Raw genomic sequence first — 21,007 nt, forward strand, 5'->3', positions numbered from 1 at the left:
TTATAATTTTTTATTAATTTTACTTCTAAAATTTGCATTTTAGACAAAAATCTTTTAGTTTGGCCTTGGGCCCAAAAGAAAGTAGTATACAATTTTTTGTTTAGCCTAGATCTATAAAAACCAGTCTAGAATTTTTAAGAATGCATTGGACCTCTCAAACAGGAAAATCCATAATGCCCCAAGCTCATGAATTAAAATGCCCTATGTCTTTCCCCAAAATCCATATTGTTTTTTGCCTTTCTGGAGTGCAGTGTGCATGACGAGAATGCGGTATTTCGTAGAGCTATGGGTAAAGTTTGCTTAATTGCTTGTTGCACCCCAATTCAATCATAGACAATTTCTAGGATTTAGGAGAACATCAAGTTCCATTTTAAAATGAGATTGAATTGAAAATTGAAATAATTTAATAAACAATTAGTTTTTATCTTTTATTTTGCTTATGTTCCCCTAACATTGAATGGATAATAATTTTATTTTTTATATGTTAATTTAATATTTAATATTAATATATTTCTCATTTATACTTTGGCTCGTGTCGATAAAAATTCCTAATTTTCTCCCCGCCACGAAGTCTTATATAATCCAAACATGCCTTAGTAAGCACAAACTCGTGCTCTTCAGTAGTGAGCACAATGTTTAATGTAATGACAGCCTAATCCCATAATTAAAGAACACCCTCCTTAGGCAGAGAAAGACATTGTCAATTATTATGATTAGACGAGAACTATTCTAATCATTAATGCCACCTGAGTATCTCATGCACGACTCTTCCCTTAGCCTCCTACTATAAGATGATAGAGCTCCCAAGGAATATCATCTTAAATTAGTCAAGCATATACAATCACATCGATTTATAGTGATTGTCAATAACTCCACCAAGTGGTGGTCGCTCATGATCTTAATCATTTTAATCTGCAAAATAAAGACACTCGAAAAAAGATTATATTGTTAAACAATGTGCCTATTACATTAGTATAGACCTATGATGAAACCCATGAGACTCAATTCTTGAATCTCTCTCCTGCTTGATATTTAAAAAAATATGAGTTTATTTGAACTGGTTGTAACTTTATTACAATTATGACCTTTGCCTCTTATTCTTTTCCAAATTGGAACACTTTCCTAATCTCATTAGGAATCCAAGTTCGGGTAACAATCTTGGCTAATCAAGATTCATTTATCTCGTCAAAGCCCTATTTTAATTTAAGACTCCTAATCTCATTAGGAATCTATTTTAAAATAGGATTTCAAGTCCCGATGGACCAGGTTTTCCATCTTGGCATGAATGATGGATCCAACTTGAACGTATTGATTCCTTTTTATAAGTACATCAAACATGAACTACATCCAAAAACAACAGAAAATGGCTAGACAACCCAACAATAATTCCGAAACAAAGAGAGTGATTAAACATGTTTTAAAATAGAATGCATCAAATGGATGACACGGTACTATAAATTCTTGGCACAAACACCAAGAAAAGTGGTTGTCAATAAAGGCAGTTAAACAAGTCATGGGCAGGGGCATGATCGTCGCAAAACCCTTCAACCCTACCCAAACCGTCAATGCAAGGGACATAGATAGGGGCATGACCCTCAAGATACCCTTCAACCCTTCTCAAATACCAGTTAGATAATAGCAATAGAAAAAACATAGGAACATAGGGATAGATAGATTAAAAAAAAAAAAAAAATAGAGGGTAATTATCTTTTTTCCCCATCAATTACAATGCATTGTCAATTTCTCCCCATGAACTGCCAACCTTAGTGCCCGACCCTATCAAACTACAATTTTCTTCATACAACCCCCATTCCGTCAATCAAACTCATTAAATTGGATGAAATATTCTCTTTTAGACGTTAAATCTCATTAAAAGACAGAAATACCCCTAAATAAAAAATTCAAACAAAAAATATAAATCTATAAAATTTATAAATTAATTTTACAAAAAAAAAAAGTAGGGGGTGGCCCAAATTTTTTTTTTAATATCTTTTATTTTATTTTAAAAATAATTTATATATAATATATATACATTAATCATATATATTTTTTATTAATTTTAAGGGTATTATATGTAATTTTTGTTTATAAAGTTAGGGTATTTGACAAACGGAATGGGGTTTTGGAAAGAAAATGGTAGTATGATAGGGTCCGGCAGTAAGGTTGGCAGTTCATGAGGAAAAATTGACAATGTATTGTAATTGATGGGAAAAAGGTAATTACCCAATATTTTGACAAGGAAAATAAAAAAATAGCCAAAAAGAAAGCCGGCAAACGGTGAGGCAGAAGAAGGCTTGTTCAAAATGAGTGACTCACATGCTAGTGAATGAGATCCTCACACAGGAGCATTAGATCCACGCTTGGGCACAAAGTATGTGAGCACCACGCTAGATGTCGAATGAAGAGGTGGCAGGAGGCTACCAAAAGCTGGGACGCCGGAGAAAACAATGTAGTGGCGCATTGCAAGTTGGGTCTGACAGAGGAAGGTAGACCCGGCTTTGAAAAATCCAATATGAGAACATGACAGCTCCAACAGAACGAATGGTGGAGGAGGTGGACGACCGATGTTGACCGTGGTAAGGGGTTTGAGTTGTTGGATAAAGGCTCAAAAGAGGTGAATACTGGATAGGGCCTCAAAGGAGATGCACGGAGCTAGAGAGAAATCTAGCAAGATAGGAGCTTCAAAGGAGGGGAAGGGGCTTCTCTCCTCGTAGGGAGGGAGCTTTGCTTCAGAGCAGAGAGAGACACAGAGAGAAAGGAAGCGTTGAATCCTAATGACATTGTTATTTGTCTAACTCAGTCCATACTAAAAGTCCAAAAAAAAAAAAAAGTTAAATGATCATCTCAATCTCGTCAATAAATTACTTCCCCAAAAAAGTATGAGACAATTAAACACTTTAATGTTCAAAACATATTTGATACGGGGATTAGAAGTCAGATTTAGGATTTTAAAAAATCCTAGTGCTACTACATGGTGGCTGAACACCCATCTCATGGGTTATGGCCTTCATGGCCAATGGTAGTATGGTGGTCCAACCTGCATACTTTCAACCCATAAAATTCTATACCATGATTCAACTAAACATCTTTTAGATCATTGGGCATCAACAAAAGAAGTTTAAACAAACTACTTTACAATAAACAAAGCAATAAAAGCAATAATGTAAAATCATGTGTTTTTATGCCATCGTTTTTCAAGAGCTTCAAAAACATATGGGAGGAGAGGTGCTTGTAAAATTAATTCTTTTTATCAATATATGCTACAGAAAATTTATAACATATATCTTAAAAATAAAATAAAAAAAATAAAAAAAATAAAAAAAAATTAGTTATCCAGCAAAAACATTTTACAACCAAACACCCATTCTGAAATTAAAATTTTCAAATTCTATGTTTCTTAGAAACGAGTCCAGATCTATTCTAAAATGTCGAACCAATTTTTCTAATGCATTAACCACAATTTTTCCATGAATAAACAACTCCCCAAAATTTTTTAGTACTTCTTTATAAGAGCTGAATATTCCATATTCTAGCCCTTTAATTCATATATGTTAAGCTCTTAATTTTGTTATTATTTGATGTTTTGCTTTGTTTTTGTGTTTTATTGTGTTTTTAGGGTTTTTGAAGAAAAGCAATTGTTTCCGGCAAGTTTCAGACTTAAAAGATTAATTGGAAAAAGTTGGAAGCCATAGAATCGATCGCAGCACTCCTAGGATCGTGCACATCAGCGCTCGCTTGCACATGCAGCAGGATCGAGTGCAATAGCACTCGAGCGCCCAAGCCAAGGATCGATTGCAGGCATGCGATCGAGCGCACCCTCTTGCGATCAAGGGCACTCGTGCAATTGAAGACACGTTTTCACACGGTTTCAAACTCTAGAATCCTATTCCAACTCGATTTGTGAGTTTTCTGCACAAGAATGCCCAAGGTTGTGAGGAACCCTATAAATAGACCCTCTATTCATCCGAATGGAGGGGGAGAAGCAGACAGAAGCTCGGGATAAAGGATTGAAGGCTAGATCAAGAAGAGTCTAGGGTTTTTCTTCTCTTCCATTTATTTTTGTTATGTAGTTAGTATTTTAATTAAGGCTCGATTGAAGACCTAATTATGTCTCTGTAAGATTACAATATTGGCACTTTTGCTACAATTATATAGCAAGTAAGGGAGTCCTTGTAATATTGACTCGGCAGCAAAGTGATGGGTCCCTCACTTGACCGGGGGATAGTTAGGCACATGGCTGTCGAAAGTCAGTTAATGCCTCAAAAAAGGAGTACACTATTCATTAGTATTTGAACACTCAAAGGATAGAATGCCGATAAACATATCCATACGACGAGAATTGAAAAGCAGCGCAATGAATTATTACTTAGGCTGCTAAATATGCAAGCGCAGTCAAAGGTCATGTACAACAAGGTGTGCATATTACCAACAGTGCTCTCACGATCGGACTGGCAAGAAGAGATGCATCGGGAATTGATTGAAAGGCATTATCTGTCTGCATGCAGAACATGACTTTTGTCTTCTTGCTCAGGCTGGCTATATAGTTTCAGTTTGCAATACTTCTGCATGTGGTGGTCAAAGGCATAAATATTGGCTGCCTGTGCAGCCCCCACAACTCATCCTTAAAAGCTTTCCCCGTGTAGCCTTTCGCTTTGAAGTTCCCATGTAAGTGCCAAATACAAAAGCGATGCTCAGAATGTGGCAACATAACATCAACTGCAGTTGTAAGCCCCCTACACACATACATTTATGCATTGAATTATATGTAAGAACATAAACAAATAAAAGAAGACAATAAGAACATAAGTAGTTTATTACACCAAATACCTTATGCCTGTTAGAAATAATAGTCCAACCAAGTCCGCCTTCTACCCGCATAAGTCCTCCACTAAAATGTTAATAAACCACTGCCATGACTTTCTTGTCTTTGCCTCGGCCACAGCAAATGCAATGGGGAACATGTCATCGTTGCCATGCTTGCCTATAGCACACAGCAATTGCCCTCTATATTCCCTCTTCAGATGATAAGCATCTAAATAAATTATGAGCCAACAACCATACTTGAACCCCTTCTTGCACGCATCAAAGCAAATATACATCCTTTAGAAGAATGCTCCATCTTTCTATACGTAAGCACTATTACCAAGGTTGGTGCTAAGTATTGCCAACGCGTATCTCCTTGTGATGCGATATTGCTTAGAATGGCGACCAAAAAGTTGATGCAATGCCTCCTTCTTCGCTCTATAGCAACGAGCAATGGGAACATCTATATTAAGGTCTCTCTTCACCCTCTATTGCAATGCATACGGTGTCCATGTGGGATGATCCATGAAGTCCTTCTTATAAGTACGAACAAGATACTCGACATCGCATCTAGTGTTTTTATACTAATTACCACAAATATGAATCGGGTAGAAAGTTTTAATTTGTATACAAGTCCTCTTAGCATTAATAGAGGCATGAATCCTACATGTCATTGTGTTTTTAGTGGTAATCGAACCCCTTTGCACAGTATAAGTCTTCAGTGCCCGCTTGAAGGAGTATGTATCTGCAAACTGATTCCCTTCAAACGTTACTCGAATTTTCAAGTCATGTTTCTCATTGAACTGCCTATACCGCTTCTTCTTTCCAACATCGTCAAAATCACTGCCTTGCAAACTTGCAAGACCATCACCTGAATCATCAGATTATTGATCCCCAATCTCGGCTCCCGTCTCACTTATGTTACAGTCAACCTTGTCCCACTAGTGCGCCGTTCCATCCTTTTCTTTATTGACCTCATCAATACCATAGAATAGTTCTTCATTCTCACCATCATTTATTTTGAAGTCACTCAATAGTTCCTTGATGACTTCGTCAATATCTTGAATCACTTCGGCCTTCTATGGCCTACCACGTCTTGTGTTTTTTGTACCTGTTTTCGGCACGATGTCTACACCAACATTAACATTGTCCTCCACACCAACATTAGCATTGTCCTCTTCATCTTGCAAAATAAATTAAGCATCCCGTGTTTTTCTTCGTTTGTGTGTGTGTGTGTGTGTGTGTGTGTCCGCGGGTGTGCACGCTACCCATGTAACTATTACTACCAAAATCGAAAAAAATAATAATAAAAAAAAAAGCATATAATCAAGTGTATCTTCCATTGTGGAGGTCCTTCACTTGGCTGCTTGCTTGCTTTGAGTTGTTTCGTCGATGTATGTCCTTTGTTTGCTTGCTTGCTCGCTTGGAGATGCACTTACGGTGGAGGTCCTATGCTTGGCTGGAGTCCTACCAGAAGTTGCTTTCCTTCCTCTTCCTGAAAAGAAAAAAATATATATATATATATATATATATATATATATATATATATATATATATATATATATATATATATTCACTAAGCATTCTCAATTTAAAAGAATAGAATGTAACCACCACTACTGGTGGTCGGTTGCTTGCTTGCTTGCTCGCTTGGAGATGCACTTCCGGTAGAGGTCCTTTGCTTGGTTGGAGTCCTAACAGCAGTTGCTTTCGTTCCTCTTCCTGAAAAAAAAAAAAAAAAATTAAAAGAATTAAAACAAATTGTATTGATTAACCTAATCTCAATTTAAAAGAATAAACTAAACATAAATAAAATGAAAAGAATAAAATCATGTGTACCTCCTCAGCTGGTGGCCGGTTGCTCGCTTGGAGATGCACAGTCGGTGGAGGTCATTTTCTTGGATGGTGTAACCGTACGGTCAACACTAGTTTTAACCCGTGGGCTTTTACAATTTCTTGATTAAGAATTTTCACACTCTCCATCTTGTCCTTCTCCATCTCCATCTTTACGGGTAGCCCTAGGTATTTCATCCACCCCACCGCCCCCTTCTCCATCTTGTGCATCACTTGGTCATGATTGTCACCGACATTATACCAACAGTTAAAGTCATTCAAGTATCCTAAATCATGAATCAGCTCTTTAACTTCCCAAACACTCAAATAGTCAATATCATACCCATTTACTTGATGGATGTCATCACCAACATATGTAAATGGGGTATGGTGCATTATCCCACCATGGTGGATGTTTATATTTGTAACGACCTAGAGAAAAGCGCTAACTATATCTGCACTATTACTCCAAAAGAACTAGTTAATTTAGAGTTTTCCTAAAATTCATTATAAAGCCCAGTTTCACCTAGTAATTAGGCAATGTGGGACTTAGCACCCATGACTATCATTATAAACCACCCACTCTATGTGGGCTTCTTCTCATCTTCCCAATATGGGATCAAGGTGTTACAATATTGACAACCATATCTATGAGCATATGAATGAGTGTAAGAAAAAAAAAATTCTAGAATGTATTTAATGGTATCAGAGAACAAAAAAGCCTATGGACAAAAATGCAGTCTCTCTTTTATGTCTATCTTTATAAAAATAAAAATAAAAAAAAGTAAAAAATAAAAAAGCTGCCCCAATTATTACATTAACTCCTTTCACTTGGGAGTTAAATCTCCAACAAGATTTCAAAAAAAAAAAAAAAACTGAAAATATCATAAAAAAAAAAATTTAAAAAAAAAAAAAAAGAAAAGACCAAGTTGTCTCCCACAAAATTACCAATATGAAATATGAATCACAGTAAAAGTCATACTATGACTTATATTATCAAAGCAATACTCGGCCGAAGAGAGTGGAGTTGGTGCACTCTATGTGCATTATATATTTTCAAAACTGCATGAAAGTTTGCATGTATATTTTTTATCTATGTGCATTGAAACATGATAAATAATAGACAATCACCCAACCCATGTGCCACAAATACCAAACTACCACCCCTACTTGCTATAATTATACACAACCCTCTCTATGACCCACAACCAATTGTCAAAGGACAAGTTAGTCCGCTCATACCTTCTGCCTATTATCGACAAAGCCACTAAGCCTAAAAAAGTTCACAATTAATAATGGAATAAAGTATTGCTGACTTGTCTCATTCTAGGACCACAACCAAAAAGTTCTAGGACCACAACCAAAAAATTCCATGACGACACCCACTGCCAATCCTTAGCAATAAAGTATATATAAAATGCAATAAATTATATATAAGATTCCAATACAACCAATTGTCAAAGGACTATATATAAATCCAACACAGATTTGACAAAAAGCTTGGGGATGGGGGTTTCAACAATAAAGCTTCCAATACAACAAAAAGCTTTCATCAACAAACATAATAGGCTTACATAACTTGTATTACCAACAAAAACCCACAAAAAATTCCAGAAAATACCTTCGTTTTTTCTAAAATTTTTTGAATAAAAAAAAAAAAAAAATTGAATCAATGGAACCCTATCCCCAATCTCAGACTTCTTACCTGTGACGGAGTGACGCCGGAAAGGTTGTGACGACATTGGACTAATGAACCGCCAATGGGTTCTGGGTGCGCCGGTGGGTGCGTCGGGGGAGCTCCATGGGCTGCATGGGTTTCATCCTTTGTCATTGAATCTGGGAAGGAGGAAGAAAATTTAGGGATTTAAACAATAAAACCCCCAAGCCAGCCAAAACTCACCGTTTTGGCTGGTGAGTTTTGATCCTACGTGTCAACAATGCCCACGTAGGATCAAAAAATAGTTTGATGTAGACTTCATTAAAACGGTGCGTTTCAACTTATATAATGGTAGTTAAAAAATTTTGACGGTAAGGCGGTTTGCTTTTTTTAATTTACTTATAAGGTCTTTAAGAGATTATTTGTAATTACTAACTAATTTCCTTCTCTTCACGCACTTCTTAACTCGAGCATAAACAAAAACCTAACCATAATAGGAAGAAGTCTAGTCAAATAGATTTTTTTTTTTTTTTTTTTTTTTATTCAATCATACTTTCACATTATAACATTTTTTTTTTAAAAAAAAAAAAAAAAACACTATTTGTAGAATATAAGTAATAAGTATTATAGAAATTATAACAAAAATTAAGGACCCAAAATGGAATCCGAAGCACAAAACTACGTTAAAAAAATTATAAATAAAAAAAAAAAAAAAAAAAAAAAAAAGACTTAGTATTTAACATTCCCCGCTACATTATTTACCATTTTCTTTTAACACGACCCTTGCTAACATCATTTCCAAAACCAAATCAAAATTAATACTAATTTAATAAAAAATAATTGACTTTTTCATATATTTTTTCTCAATTCCAATGAAATTCATATGTATAGGAAGTAGTCATGTCAATTAGATATTAAATTTTTGGAAAAAAAAAAAAAAAAAAAAAAAAAAAAAAAAAAAAAAACTTAGGGAGAATTTAATCTTGGCGCATTGACCTAGGGACTTATAATATATTTACCTTAGTTATATTGTTATATGCTAACTATTAATAACTTACTATATATTAGTTTATGAACTAACTAACTAACTATATATATATATATATATATATATATAGTAATAATATTATCAAAGTATTATTAATATGTAATATTATATTTACTTAGTTAGAATAGTTAGTAACTAACTTCTTCTTTTTTCTTTTCTTTTTTTAATCAAAGTGACCTATAGACTATAGTTAACTACTTAAACTATGCTTACATAGTTAGTTGTTTAGTATTATTTAGTATATATTAACCAACTAGTTAATAACTTAATATGTTAGTTAATACTAAGTTCATTTATGTTTATACACATATATAAACATGTTTGTTTATAGGAGCTAAGCTCGTTAGCCTTAATCTAGTTGGGCGAGCAAGTTGGGTCAAACTTTATACGAGTTAGGCTCATAAGCCTTAATTGAGTTTTGTCAAGCAAGTTGGATATGTGTCACTTAATAATCAAGCAAGTTTCTACAATCACAAATATATCAAGCAAGTTTTCAAACAGACTAATTTATGGCCCTACTTAGAATGCTTGAGCAAAACCATTTTTATAGCCTTACCCAGCTCTCAAGCCCAATTTTCCAATAGCTTGGACTCTTTGGTTTTCAACTGGAACACAATTCTCTTAGGCTTTTCGATTATAATAGTAACAAAAATGGTACCATCCTCTAAAAAGTAAAGTGTCATTTAAGCATATGAAAAACATATACTTGGCTATTAATGCTATTAAAAGAACGAGTTATTTTCACATGGCAATAGATGTCACTTTTTTGGAGAGTGAGTTATAAGAAATCCTACAACCTGGTATGTAGGAAATTTTTGTCCATTTAAAAACCCAAAATTCTTACCAACTCTTCTTTGCTTATTATACATAACCCAAACAAAGTTAAGCCTAAATTAGATATTCGTGTCATTGTAAATACTCTGAGTGTGTTTGCATGAAATACTATGAGTGTAATTTGACATTAGGGAACTTCAAAAATTCTTTTAATACTTAAAAAGTTGTGCAAAAGCAAACAGATCAGCAAAAAGAGATCTGTTTGGCAAGAAGCTTAAAAATGAAATTTTATTTTTCCAAAAAGCTCTTTCAAGCCTTTTTTTTAATTAATTTATTTATTTTCCAACACAATCCTAAACAAGTTACTCTCTTATAGTCTCGTCAATACCTTTTTTCTTTTTTCTTTGGTTTTTATATTTCTTTTTTTTTTTTTTTTTCTTTTTTATGTTCTTTTCTTTGGTTTGTTACTTTACTGTCTTCCTTTTATATCTCTTCTTTCTGGTCCCCATCAGCAATGGTTCCCCAGGACTTTCTATCTTTTACTCGTTCAATATACAAGATTCGTATGCCATACCTTACCTCATAGATCTGGACCACAATGGCAAACACACTACTTTCTGTACTAAGAAATATTAATTTACTTCGAGCCGTGTAGGCCTCAGACCCAAGTTAGACCCGGAACTCGCTCAACTTGAGCCATAAAATATATATATATATATATAAACTCTGGATACACCCATCCCATCATGGTTATTACCGTCCTAAGAAGGCCAATTTTCCTTTTTCACTTGAGATTTGAGGGCAAAATTTGTCTGTATGTGTGGAAGATCAAAATCATGGGTTGAAGATCACAAAATTTTCCGTATAATACAAAATGCTAAAAAGGAACAAAAAACATAAACCCCAAGCAGCTCAAAAATGCACCTGCGCAACACTTTCACCAACGGCCTCTTCTCCCACCGCCGCGACTTCCTCCTCTACCGCGATTCCCTCCTCTCCCACGATTTCCTCTCCCTCGATTCCCTCCTCTCCCACGATTTCCTCCTCTCCCTCGGCCCCCGAAGCTTGATCTATCCGGCTTAAGCCCTAGTGACTGGACTCCCCTTCTCTTCTTATGCAGCACTTCGTCGTCGTTGTCGTCTTCCTTGTACTTGGCTGAGCTTCTGGAAGTGAAGGAAATCTCTCGTGATCCTCCCGGTCCAAATTTAACATCATGTGGGGCACCAGAAGGCCGCCGATCATGTTTAAGAGCTGCTAGTCTCTCTCCAATAGGAAGAATGTCCTCGTTCGCAAGTGATACATCGTTCCAGAATGCGTCTGCATGTCGCCCATCCTTAACTTCATACAATCTAAGAATTTCAAGAAAAATAATCATCAGTCCCACAAAAAGTTTCCAAGATTTCACTTTTGATAACGATACAAAGGATCCAAGCACCCTGGTTTAAACCCTTCAACACACTCAAGATACACAATATGGGGGGGATAAAAAGAAAATTCAATAAAACTCAACAAAATGACAGATCTATCTAACCATACCTAGAAAGGTAACACAAGCAAAAATATGCCACAAAGTCTCACCTTGGAACTCGTGCTTTCTTTGTTTTTCTTTCATCATTGTCAAGTTCGCCATCTGACAACTGAGATGCTGCCGTGACATCAGAATCACTCAAACTCTGCTCTTCATCCTCCATAACAGGTTCAAAATGTTCCTCCACTAACGATGGTTGCTTCTTGGCAGGCATAGGATGTAAAGCCAGATACTCGCGGGAGGACTCATCAATTTCAAAGTCCTGGATACAAAATCAGAAACAAAAACATAAAATGGAACATTCTAGTGATTCAGAACCCATCCAGAAACAGATAATACATGAGAAGCCCTCACTCTTTGCAACCGTAGAGGCAAGTAAAATTACTTTTATCAATTCCACATAAATTTCAGCCTATGCTAAAATTGCTTCCTTCTTTTTTTTTGGTTCACCCATTATTGAAGATGAGGATTAGATGTTGAAAGCATGCATTTTGAAACATTTTATTAAACCATTAAAAGCATCCCATAATACTCACCAAAATCTGGCTTGTGTGTGTCCATATATTGGTTAAGAGAAATTTTATTAAAAGCACAAGGTGCCCCAAGTACACAGGCAGTATGCAACAGAAAGCACCCAACTAAAGCAAGCACAATTCATATATAGGTTTATGATTTAATAATATTCTTCATTAACAGATTCTTGATGCCACGGCTACTTCTAAGCTCAAGAGACATTTGGTAATCATTGTACAAAGTAGGTCACCATAGAGACATTTTTTTATAAAAGAGGTCAGACGAAAAAAAAAAAAAAGAATCTAAAAAGAAAAGGAAAAGGACATCCACAAAACAGCACTACCAAAATGATCTCATTATCATACCTTATTTGTAAACAATTCTGCAAACCGCTCATCTTTGAGTATCTCAGCGCTAAGTCCTTTCTTTTTCTTTGATTTCTTTTTAGTCTCATTCTCATCAGCATCTTTCTCCTCGTTTTCTGCTTCCTCATTTTCAAGAATACGAGCTGCAAGATTCCGGTTAACCTTGGGTAGTTTCCTCCTAATCTGCAGAAACATAAAGGAACAGAAATGAAAGGCATAAGAAATCAGAATTTATTAATCAGTCCTTCAATCTAACTCCTACACAATTTGAGAGTGCATGATAAACTTGATGTCCATAAAAAACTCATTAAAGATGTTCCCACCATGACCCTAAGCCCACCCCATTTCACCTCTACTCCCAATTGTCCACCTCTACTAGATCTCAAACATATCTTTAGGTTTAGAGATATTTAATAAATTAAAGTCACTATCAATAATCTTTGAGCAATAGTGCTCTGTTTGTCAGCAGGCACCAGCAACACAAATAAAATTTGCAATTTCAAAACCGTCATTTCATCCAAGGCTGCCACAAAATGCCAAGTTCTCATTTTACCCACTATGTTACTCTGGAAATCAAATGGAACACTGAAGACAATCTTGGATTGCAAATGCTATATCATTACTGTGATCATAAATAATGTTATCGAGGGGAAAAAAACATAGAGATCATTTTTTGAGATTGTCAACTCTTTTATATGCCTACTAGTAGGCAAATGCCATCAGCAATTGCAATGACAATGTTTCTTAGTATTTAAGCAACCAAAGAATTCCATGTGCCATTGAAGGAAATAATCTACTACGTCAATTTAAGGCCACAAGATATCATTGCAAATTTGTCTAAAACAGTCAATAGTTGGAAAGAAAAGAATAAAGAAGAAACCAACCAAATTCATTGTGTCTTAAGCTTACGCAAGATCATATTTATGGTAAGCAGACACTAAAAGAAAGAAATTTTATGAAGTGGACAAGGGAGAAAAGCACAGATACTTAATCTTCCTTAGAACTAAACCTTCAAGGTATACCAATAACATAGTGGAGTACACAAACCACCATGATAGATTCATGAATGCATTCATTTGAGAAACAATTGTATAACCATGCAATATTACCGTAATATGGCCTACATATTAAATTGGTGATAATATGCAAAGTATGAGCAGCTATATTTAATGAAAATACTCAAATATTAGATGAAAATAACTGACCGTAATACGAGATGCTCGTTCATTTTCCAATTTCTCTCTCTTCCGCTCTTCTATGTAAGCATCATATGCAAATGGTTCCACCAATGCTTTTGCCTGCAGAAGTACAAAACAATAAAACAGCAAATTCCAGGTAGATTATCCAGAAAGTCACAATCAACCAACTACATTAACTATTACGAGCATGAGAACCTTTTCTTTTCTTTTCTTTTTCATAATCAGTTAGTTGCATATACAACCGAGTCTTTAACCCACAATCCTTTACTCCGTTCTTAGGAAGGAGGAAGTACCATTAGAGTTAAAGCTCATTGGCATGGGAACCTTTTCTGTTTACCATCGCGATGTAAATCGAACATGATGTAAGAGTTCTAGAATACAGAGAAATTCAAATCAATATTTAATATTAAAATTAATTTGAAAAATCATTGAAAGTATATATAAAACATGATAAGTTCTCTCCTCCTCCAAACCATCAAGAACTTGTAATTCATCCAAGTCAGCTTTCAAGGCCTTATGTTTGCGAGCCAAGATGAAGCTCAGGGAGCCTTAAAATGATAATAAGTCCACCGCTATTTCACCCTGTCCACAAAGCCTTTAGACTTTAACCATGTATTCTCAAACTTAAAATATCATTTACCACCCTAAATGCCTCCACAGTCAAGAAGATTGGGGAAGTGATATCAGAAGAGTCTAGGCAACCTCTTTTAAGACAAATCATGATATTAGGCTTCCCACTCTAGTGAGACAAGAAATCCATCAATTCTAGACGAGGGGGTATCCCCCAGTTATTTGACCACATAAAAGTCCCACCTACCAGGGGGATATCAATAAGACCCTAATAAAAAATAAACTCTGAGAACTCTACCATAGCAAGAAAGAAAGAGTTCCTCTCAGTCTTTCACTAGGAAAACGAGTGACGTTGAAATTACCCCCAATGCACCATGAAAAGTTCCACCAACTAAGCAAGCCAGCCAATTCTTCCCATAAATACATTCTAACACAATCAGAATTAGGCTCATAGGCACCCACAAAAGCCCAAGAGAATCCAACTTCAACACTATAAAAAAAGCAGGCAACAATAAACTCCCCCACACATTCTTTGATTTTCCCCACTACCCTCCTATCCCAAATAAGTAAAGATTCCACCGGATGCCCCTCTTAAAGCAGAATAACACCAATGCACGTGCTGACACCCCTATAAACTACACACAACACAACACTGCTAGACATGAATGCCAATTTAAATTCTGGCAAACAAATAACATTAGTCTTCCACTGTCTAAGCAAGTTTCTAACTCTATGAGGCTTGTCACCCTCATTCGACCGATTCACATTTCAAGTAATCAACTGTCTTAATAAATAACCAAGCATAGCCTTTTTGTGGAATAAATCCACCTCAGCTAGAAATACGGTCTTTCGAATCATGAGTGATGGAAAACAATACCCTTTTTAATTCTCTACTACCTTTGTTAACTAACTTGGAACTAGAGGCCGACTCCTGAGAGTGGCTCGCTTCAACAGCCATAAGCAAGGCCATGAACTCCTGTTCAAAACCCTCACACGATAACCCCACATGATGAAGGATTTCCTGTACTTTCAGCAAAACCTAAGTTGAAGATTATACCCCATTACTATTCTCATACACAAACGAAGGGCAAGAGGTTAGAAGAGTGGCCTCCTTCCTAGAGAACAATTCCATATCCAGGCAAGGAGTTAGTTACTTTAACAAGAGGGCAGCTCCTATCCAGAGCAGTGACAAACTCTGACAACCGCTAACAAGCCCAGGCTGGATGTAAGGATCTTCGCTTACGTTATAGGAACAAATTTGGAACTCAAATCCTCATTTTTCAAGTGAACACACTCCATCACATCATCTACGTTAGAACCCACTTGTCGAGTCAGACAAGGCAATCCTCCGGAAACATTATAGCCTACAACCAAATCGGAGTACCCAGAGTTGATGGGGACCATCGCAGCCTCATCACTGACAAAATCCGAAGGAAGGGAAGAGAAAAGTGCAATGATTGGGCATCAGAAAGCTGCACCATGGATGACAGACATCCAACAAGGATAAACATAGCAGTTGCATCCCAAAAGATTATGTGCACCTCCAACATCGACATCTGAGTAATCGAATGCTACCAGCGAGTCCACCAAAGGACCACTAGACTGCCCGGCTCTAGGATCTGGTTGCCCTGCATCCGTGCCCTCTTCCACAGCTAGTCTTTCCCAGAAGAAGATTCCTCCCAAGCCCATGTCTTTTATACGCACTTAAAAGTGGGCTTGAGATGAAACACTCATTTTACTTGCTAGGAAGACAGGTTTTTTCTTCCTTTTAGCCACGAGATGTGCTTTATCCTGCAGAATTGGGCTTTGGTTGGGCCCTCTTTGAATGCATAGGCTTTTTTTTTATAAGATCGGCATGATCCAATTTACTAACCCTTTCCGGCCAAATAAAAGTTTGGCCCTCATCCACTATGGCAAGAACCCTGTCCGCTTTCCCTTTCATATTCTCCAGCTGACTTCTCAAATTTTGTAAGGCCCCATAAACTTCCACCTCGTCACTACCTCATACTGACACACCTCCATTTTAGCGCAAAAGGGGGGAATGGCTGCACTCCTTCCACGCACAAAGACCTTCTAGGCCATAGATATGGACACAACGGTCCTTGCTTAGCCCTTCCAGCAGGATGAATTGCCTGTCATACTATGCCCTCAAGGAACCCATATCAACCCAAACTTACTCCTTACAACAAGCTCTCCCAATGCTCGCTCCACTGTCACCATCGGCGCTGATGGGCACCCTTACGACTGCCCCGCCCTACCTAACACCTCCGCATAAGACCTACCGGTGCCACTCTCCAGCGTCATCCCCATTAACACCAAGAAGCCACCCACATCGTTCAACGAAAAAACACTGCACTGCTATTGAAACGACATTCGTTTCCTCTCACTAAGCGATAGGTCGATGAAAGCCACCACCTTTCTTAGCTCACGGGCTCAATCTCTCCAACCCCTCCCTTGCCCCTCCAGTATTACAATAAAACCACTCCAACCACCACCAAATATCGGACAGACCTATTAGAGCATCTCTTAGCTAAAAATGGATTATATACCTTGATGATTTAACAAACTCAGTTGACTCTTTTCCTTGAACCAACTCCATTGTGACCGACAACCAAGCAGAACTCACTTGACCCAGAAACACGCTCAGGATACCCCGTGACCATTTTCAACCAAGCGTAAAACAGACCCGTCTATTTCTACCGAAAGCTCGAAAGCTTTAGCCTCTACATAAAACCAACTCAAGAAACCATCACAAACGATCAAACATTGTGGACTACAACAACGCCGACACCCCAGAAAAACATAGAAAGAAGCGTTGACATGCACCACCAAAAACCAACGAGAGAAAGAGAGAGAGAGAGAGAATTTACAAACCACATGTCAAGGCTACATTGTACATGAATTAAAAAATTACATTTCAAATACATGTCAATTTAATAGATTGGGCTGAAGGAATTTCCTTCCACCCAACTTGGAGGAAAACTTTATCGTTCACAAAATGAGAGATGCATATTATCAAGTTAATAAAGCAATTAGACAAACAACAAAAGAGCTAGATCATGAGGTGAAAATAGAGAGAGAAAGTAGTGAAGTAAATTGTTTTGAGATGCAACATCTTGAGTGAGATATCTAAAGCCTCATTACATTTTCTTCACTAGTCTTGACAAACAACTTTAAATTACTTAATGATCATTCAACCCTAAAGTTAAATCAGCAAAGCCTTAAACTGACTCAAGAAGACATCTCCAACAAACAACTTATAGTCCATATAAGAAACCACAACAACACAATCATTTCCTGAAACAAGTCTAACAACTTTGACCTCGTTTTATGCATGACATATATGTCCCTTTACTAGCTTGACACACTCAACTATTTTCTTACAAATGTTTCTAATAAAAAACATACAAGATACCCAGTGAATGGAACACAAAACATCTTCAACATCAATATTTCTGAAAACAGCACACTATATCTTTTGTGAAAAATAAGGAATAGAAATGAAGACAGCCTTACCTTTTTATACAGCCGATAATCAACAAAAAACCCATGCATGTAGGCTTGTAAGAGATTGGTGCCAATTAGATTAGTCAGATTCAACCTCTCAAGGTCTTCTCTTGTCAAGAATTTGAAGTTGTCATATATTGTTGTTTGTGCACCCTCCTCTAGCTCTTCCTGTAAGAACTCAGAGAACATCAACTATGTAACTCAAGATCTCAAATGAGATTGACCTAAAGCAGCGAATGAATCAAATAACATATGAAGAACATACCGTTAGATTTTCCAGGTAAGAACACCACTTCGGGGCAGGTCCCAGAGCAGGTAAGAAATAAGATGGTATCTGGCTGCAGTCCAAAGCCAGTAACATCAACCCACTGCCGCTAAATGTACAAATATCATTTATAGTTCCAGCAGTCGGCTCAATGTTGGCCATGTCTTCACCCTGAGAACAACAAAAAAATCAATTTTTTTTTTTGATAAGTAAAAAGATGTATTAAAGAGCGCAGAGGGACGCAACTCTAGTACACAGGGAGTATACAAGAGAGCGACTAAGATGAAGAAAAAGAAGAAGAAAACATAAAAAGAAAGCCAAGGAAGCTAATCACTAGGGGCGCTAGCCAACCAGCAGTCCAAGTGAAAATAGTGTACAAGAAAAAGTGGACAAGGTCCTCTATGTTCTTATATGAATCCTCGAAACATCTAGCATTTCTCTCACTCAAGATGCACCACATGAGGCAAAGAGGGACCATTTTCCACACCACAAAAAAATCAATTAAAAGCCCAAAATATAAATGGAGTGATGAGGTAGACGCAGAACCCCTATTAGCCATATTCAAATTATTCAGCTAACACACAAAAATCGTCCACAAGAAAGCAATATACATACACATATAGATGGATATATGTACCAGCTAATATTGAGACATATACTAATAACTGAGACAATGTATGTAAATCATATGAAAAATAACACTACATGCAAAGGCTTTGATCTTATAGGTGATGAGCGAATATCACTTGGAAACAGAAGACAGATTAGAAGAACTTCGAAAACAGCTTCTCAAGATATATAGCTTATGCCCTAGAGTCTAGTTCAAAGAAGATCATAATGAATGTTCAGTTTCTAAATTGATTTTAGTTTGCAGAGAAAAATGGAGTTTCATCTCCATATACGTAAAAATTACAAAAAGAGGGGCTAATGAACAAGAACCTTCTGTTTAGATATACAGAACAAGTCATGAATATATCACATTGTAGTTATAAACAGTTAAACAACCTTGCAATACATGGAGGAATGATCAAGGCTAAAATGTAACTCAAAAGAAGACAGCTAATGGAATTTTAAAACGTTTAAAATGTGGAGAGAGGTAGAGAGAGCGAGGGAGGGATACAGCGAGAGAAGGGAATTATAATGTTGCTAATAGAATCCAATTATCAGTTTCGGGTTTAGCAAACCTAATATTTGGCATTAAATGAAGGGGACTTCAAAGCTGTGAATGTACAAAGGAAGCATGAAAAGTGGAAGAAAGGGAAGAGAAACAATATGAGAGACGATAGTGAGGAAGGGAAATCGAGTGTGGTTATTGTTGAGAAAAATAAGAGGCAGGGTTAATTTTCATAATCACCCCACACACCATATTATTATTTATAAAGAAGAGTTGCACAATTTAGCTCAAACTCCTCAACTAATAACACAAACTTAACCCTGTCTAAGGCAATAGATGGCGCGTTCTTTATCCTAATCTAACACTCCCCCTCAAGTTGGAGAACATATGTCATATAATCCCAACTTTGAACAAATAAATGTAACTTGTCCAGGACCTAGAGCTTTGATGAAAAAAATTGCCAATTGATCTTTTGTTTTCACATACGGAAGGACTTTCTCTTTATTAGTCAATTTATCATGAACAAAGTGTCAATCTACTTCTATATGCTTTGTATGTTCATGGAAACCTGGATTCGTGACTATATGGATGGCTGCTTGATTATCACAAAATAGTTTCAGGGGTGTTTCCAATTTAAAAACACTTTTCCTGAAGAAAATTTCTGAACCATATAAGTTCACAAGATGTATAGGACATAGCTTGATATTCTGCTTCAGCACTACATCTCGCAACAGCGCTTGTCTCTTGCCATTCCAAGTCACCAAATTTCCTCCAAGGAATGTGCAATAGCCCATGGTAGATCTTCTGTCTAATGGTGAACCAACCCAATCTGCATATGTATAACCTTTAATACACAAATGACCATGATCCTAATACAAAAGTCCCTCTTCCTGGTCATCCTTTCAAATACTCAAGAATCTGTAGCATGGCGACCCAATTGGGCATTCGCGGTTTCTTAAGAAATTGACTTACTACACATACTGCAAAAAAAGATGTTGGGCCAAGTAATAGTAAGGTAATTCAACTTTAGTCCTTGTCTTCTATAACTGCCTGGATCATCTAACAATTCCCCATGATTATTTGTCAATTTCTGATTTGGATCCGTTGAAGTACTAGTAGGCTTGGACCCCAGTAACGTCGAATCCTTTAGAAGATCCAATGTATACTTTCTTTGAAAAAGACTTATATTGTCAGCTGACCGAGCCACCTCAATGCCTAGAAAATATTTAGGCGTGCCTATGTCTCTAATGAGGCACTTAGTACTCAAAAAATACTTCACATTCTTAATTCCCCGATTGTCATTGCCGGTCACAATAATGTCATCAACATATATTACTAGCAAAACATACATGCTACCAGAATGAATATAGAAAACTGAATGATCTGTGACATCTACTCATGCCAAACTTGAGTAATGCCTAAAAACTTTCCAAATCATGCTCTAGGTGCTTATTTCAACCCATAAATGGCCCTTTTCAGCTTACAGGCCTTGTCAGGCTCCCTCTAAGCAACAAAACCAAAGGTTGCTCCATGTACACGTCTTCAAAAAGATCACCATGTAGAAAGGCAGTCTTCACATCAAGCTAATATAAAGACCAATGAAATGAGACCGCTAGAGCTATAAGTACCCACACTGAAGCAATTTTAGCAACTCAAGAGTATATTTCAGCATAATCCACTCCATAAGTTTGTGTGTAGCCCTTGGCAACAAGACAGGCTTTCAAACAACCAATGGTGCCATATAATCAATATTTAATAGTATAACCCAACGACAACCCACAAGCTTCGTATCATAAGGTAAGGGGACAAGATCTTATGTCTCATTACAATG

At 36.6% G+C, this 21,007-nt stretch overlaps 1 protein-coding gene across 3 annotated transcripts in view; it reads right to left on the reverse strand.

Annotated features, from left to right (window-relative positions):
* Positions 1–10,806: 10,806 nt before the first annotated feature.
* The window catches only part of EDA7 (embryo sac development arrest 7), a 29,071-nt gene continuing 18,870 nt past the window's right edge, over positions 10,807–21,007 (reverse strand). For all 3 annotated transcript variants that reach the window (XM_059603369.2, XM_059603367.2, XM_059603368.2), the window contains exons 12-17: positions 18,063–18,233; positions 17,807–17,965; positions 13,727–13,819; positions 12,522–12,704; positions 11,694–11,905; positions 10,807–11,464 (exon numbers count right to left, since the gene is read on the reverse strand). In XM_059603369.2, coding sequence (XP_059459352.2) covers positions 11,053–11,464; positions 11,694–11,905; positions 12,522–12,704; positions 13,727–13,819; positions 17,807–17,965; positions 18,063–18,233 — 1,230 coding nt within the window. In that variant the 3' untranslated portion in view covers positions 10,807–11,052. The remainder of the gene's footprint in view (positions 11,465–11,693; positions 11,906–12,521; positions 12,705–13,726; positions 13,820–17,806; positions 17,966–18,062; positions 18,234–21,007) is intronic.

This window comes from Corylus avellana, chromosome 6 (genome assembly GCF_965113065.1).
Source record: "Corylus avellana chromosome 6, dhCorAvel1.hap1.2, whole genome shotgun sequence".
Classification (NCBI taxonomy): Eukaryota; Viridiplantae; Streptophyta; class Magnoliopsida; order Fagales; family Betulaceae; genus Corylus; species Corylus avellana.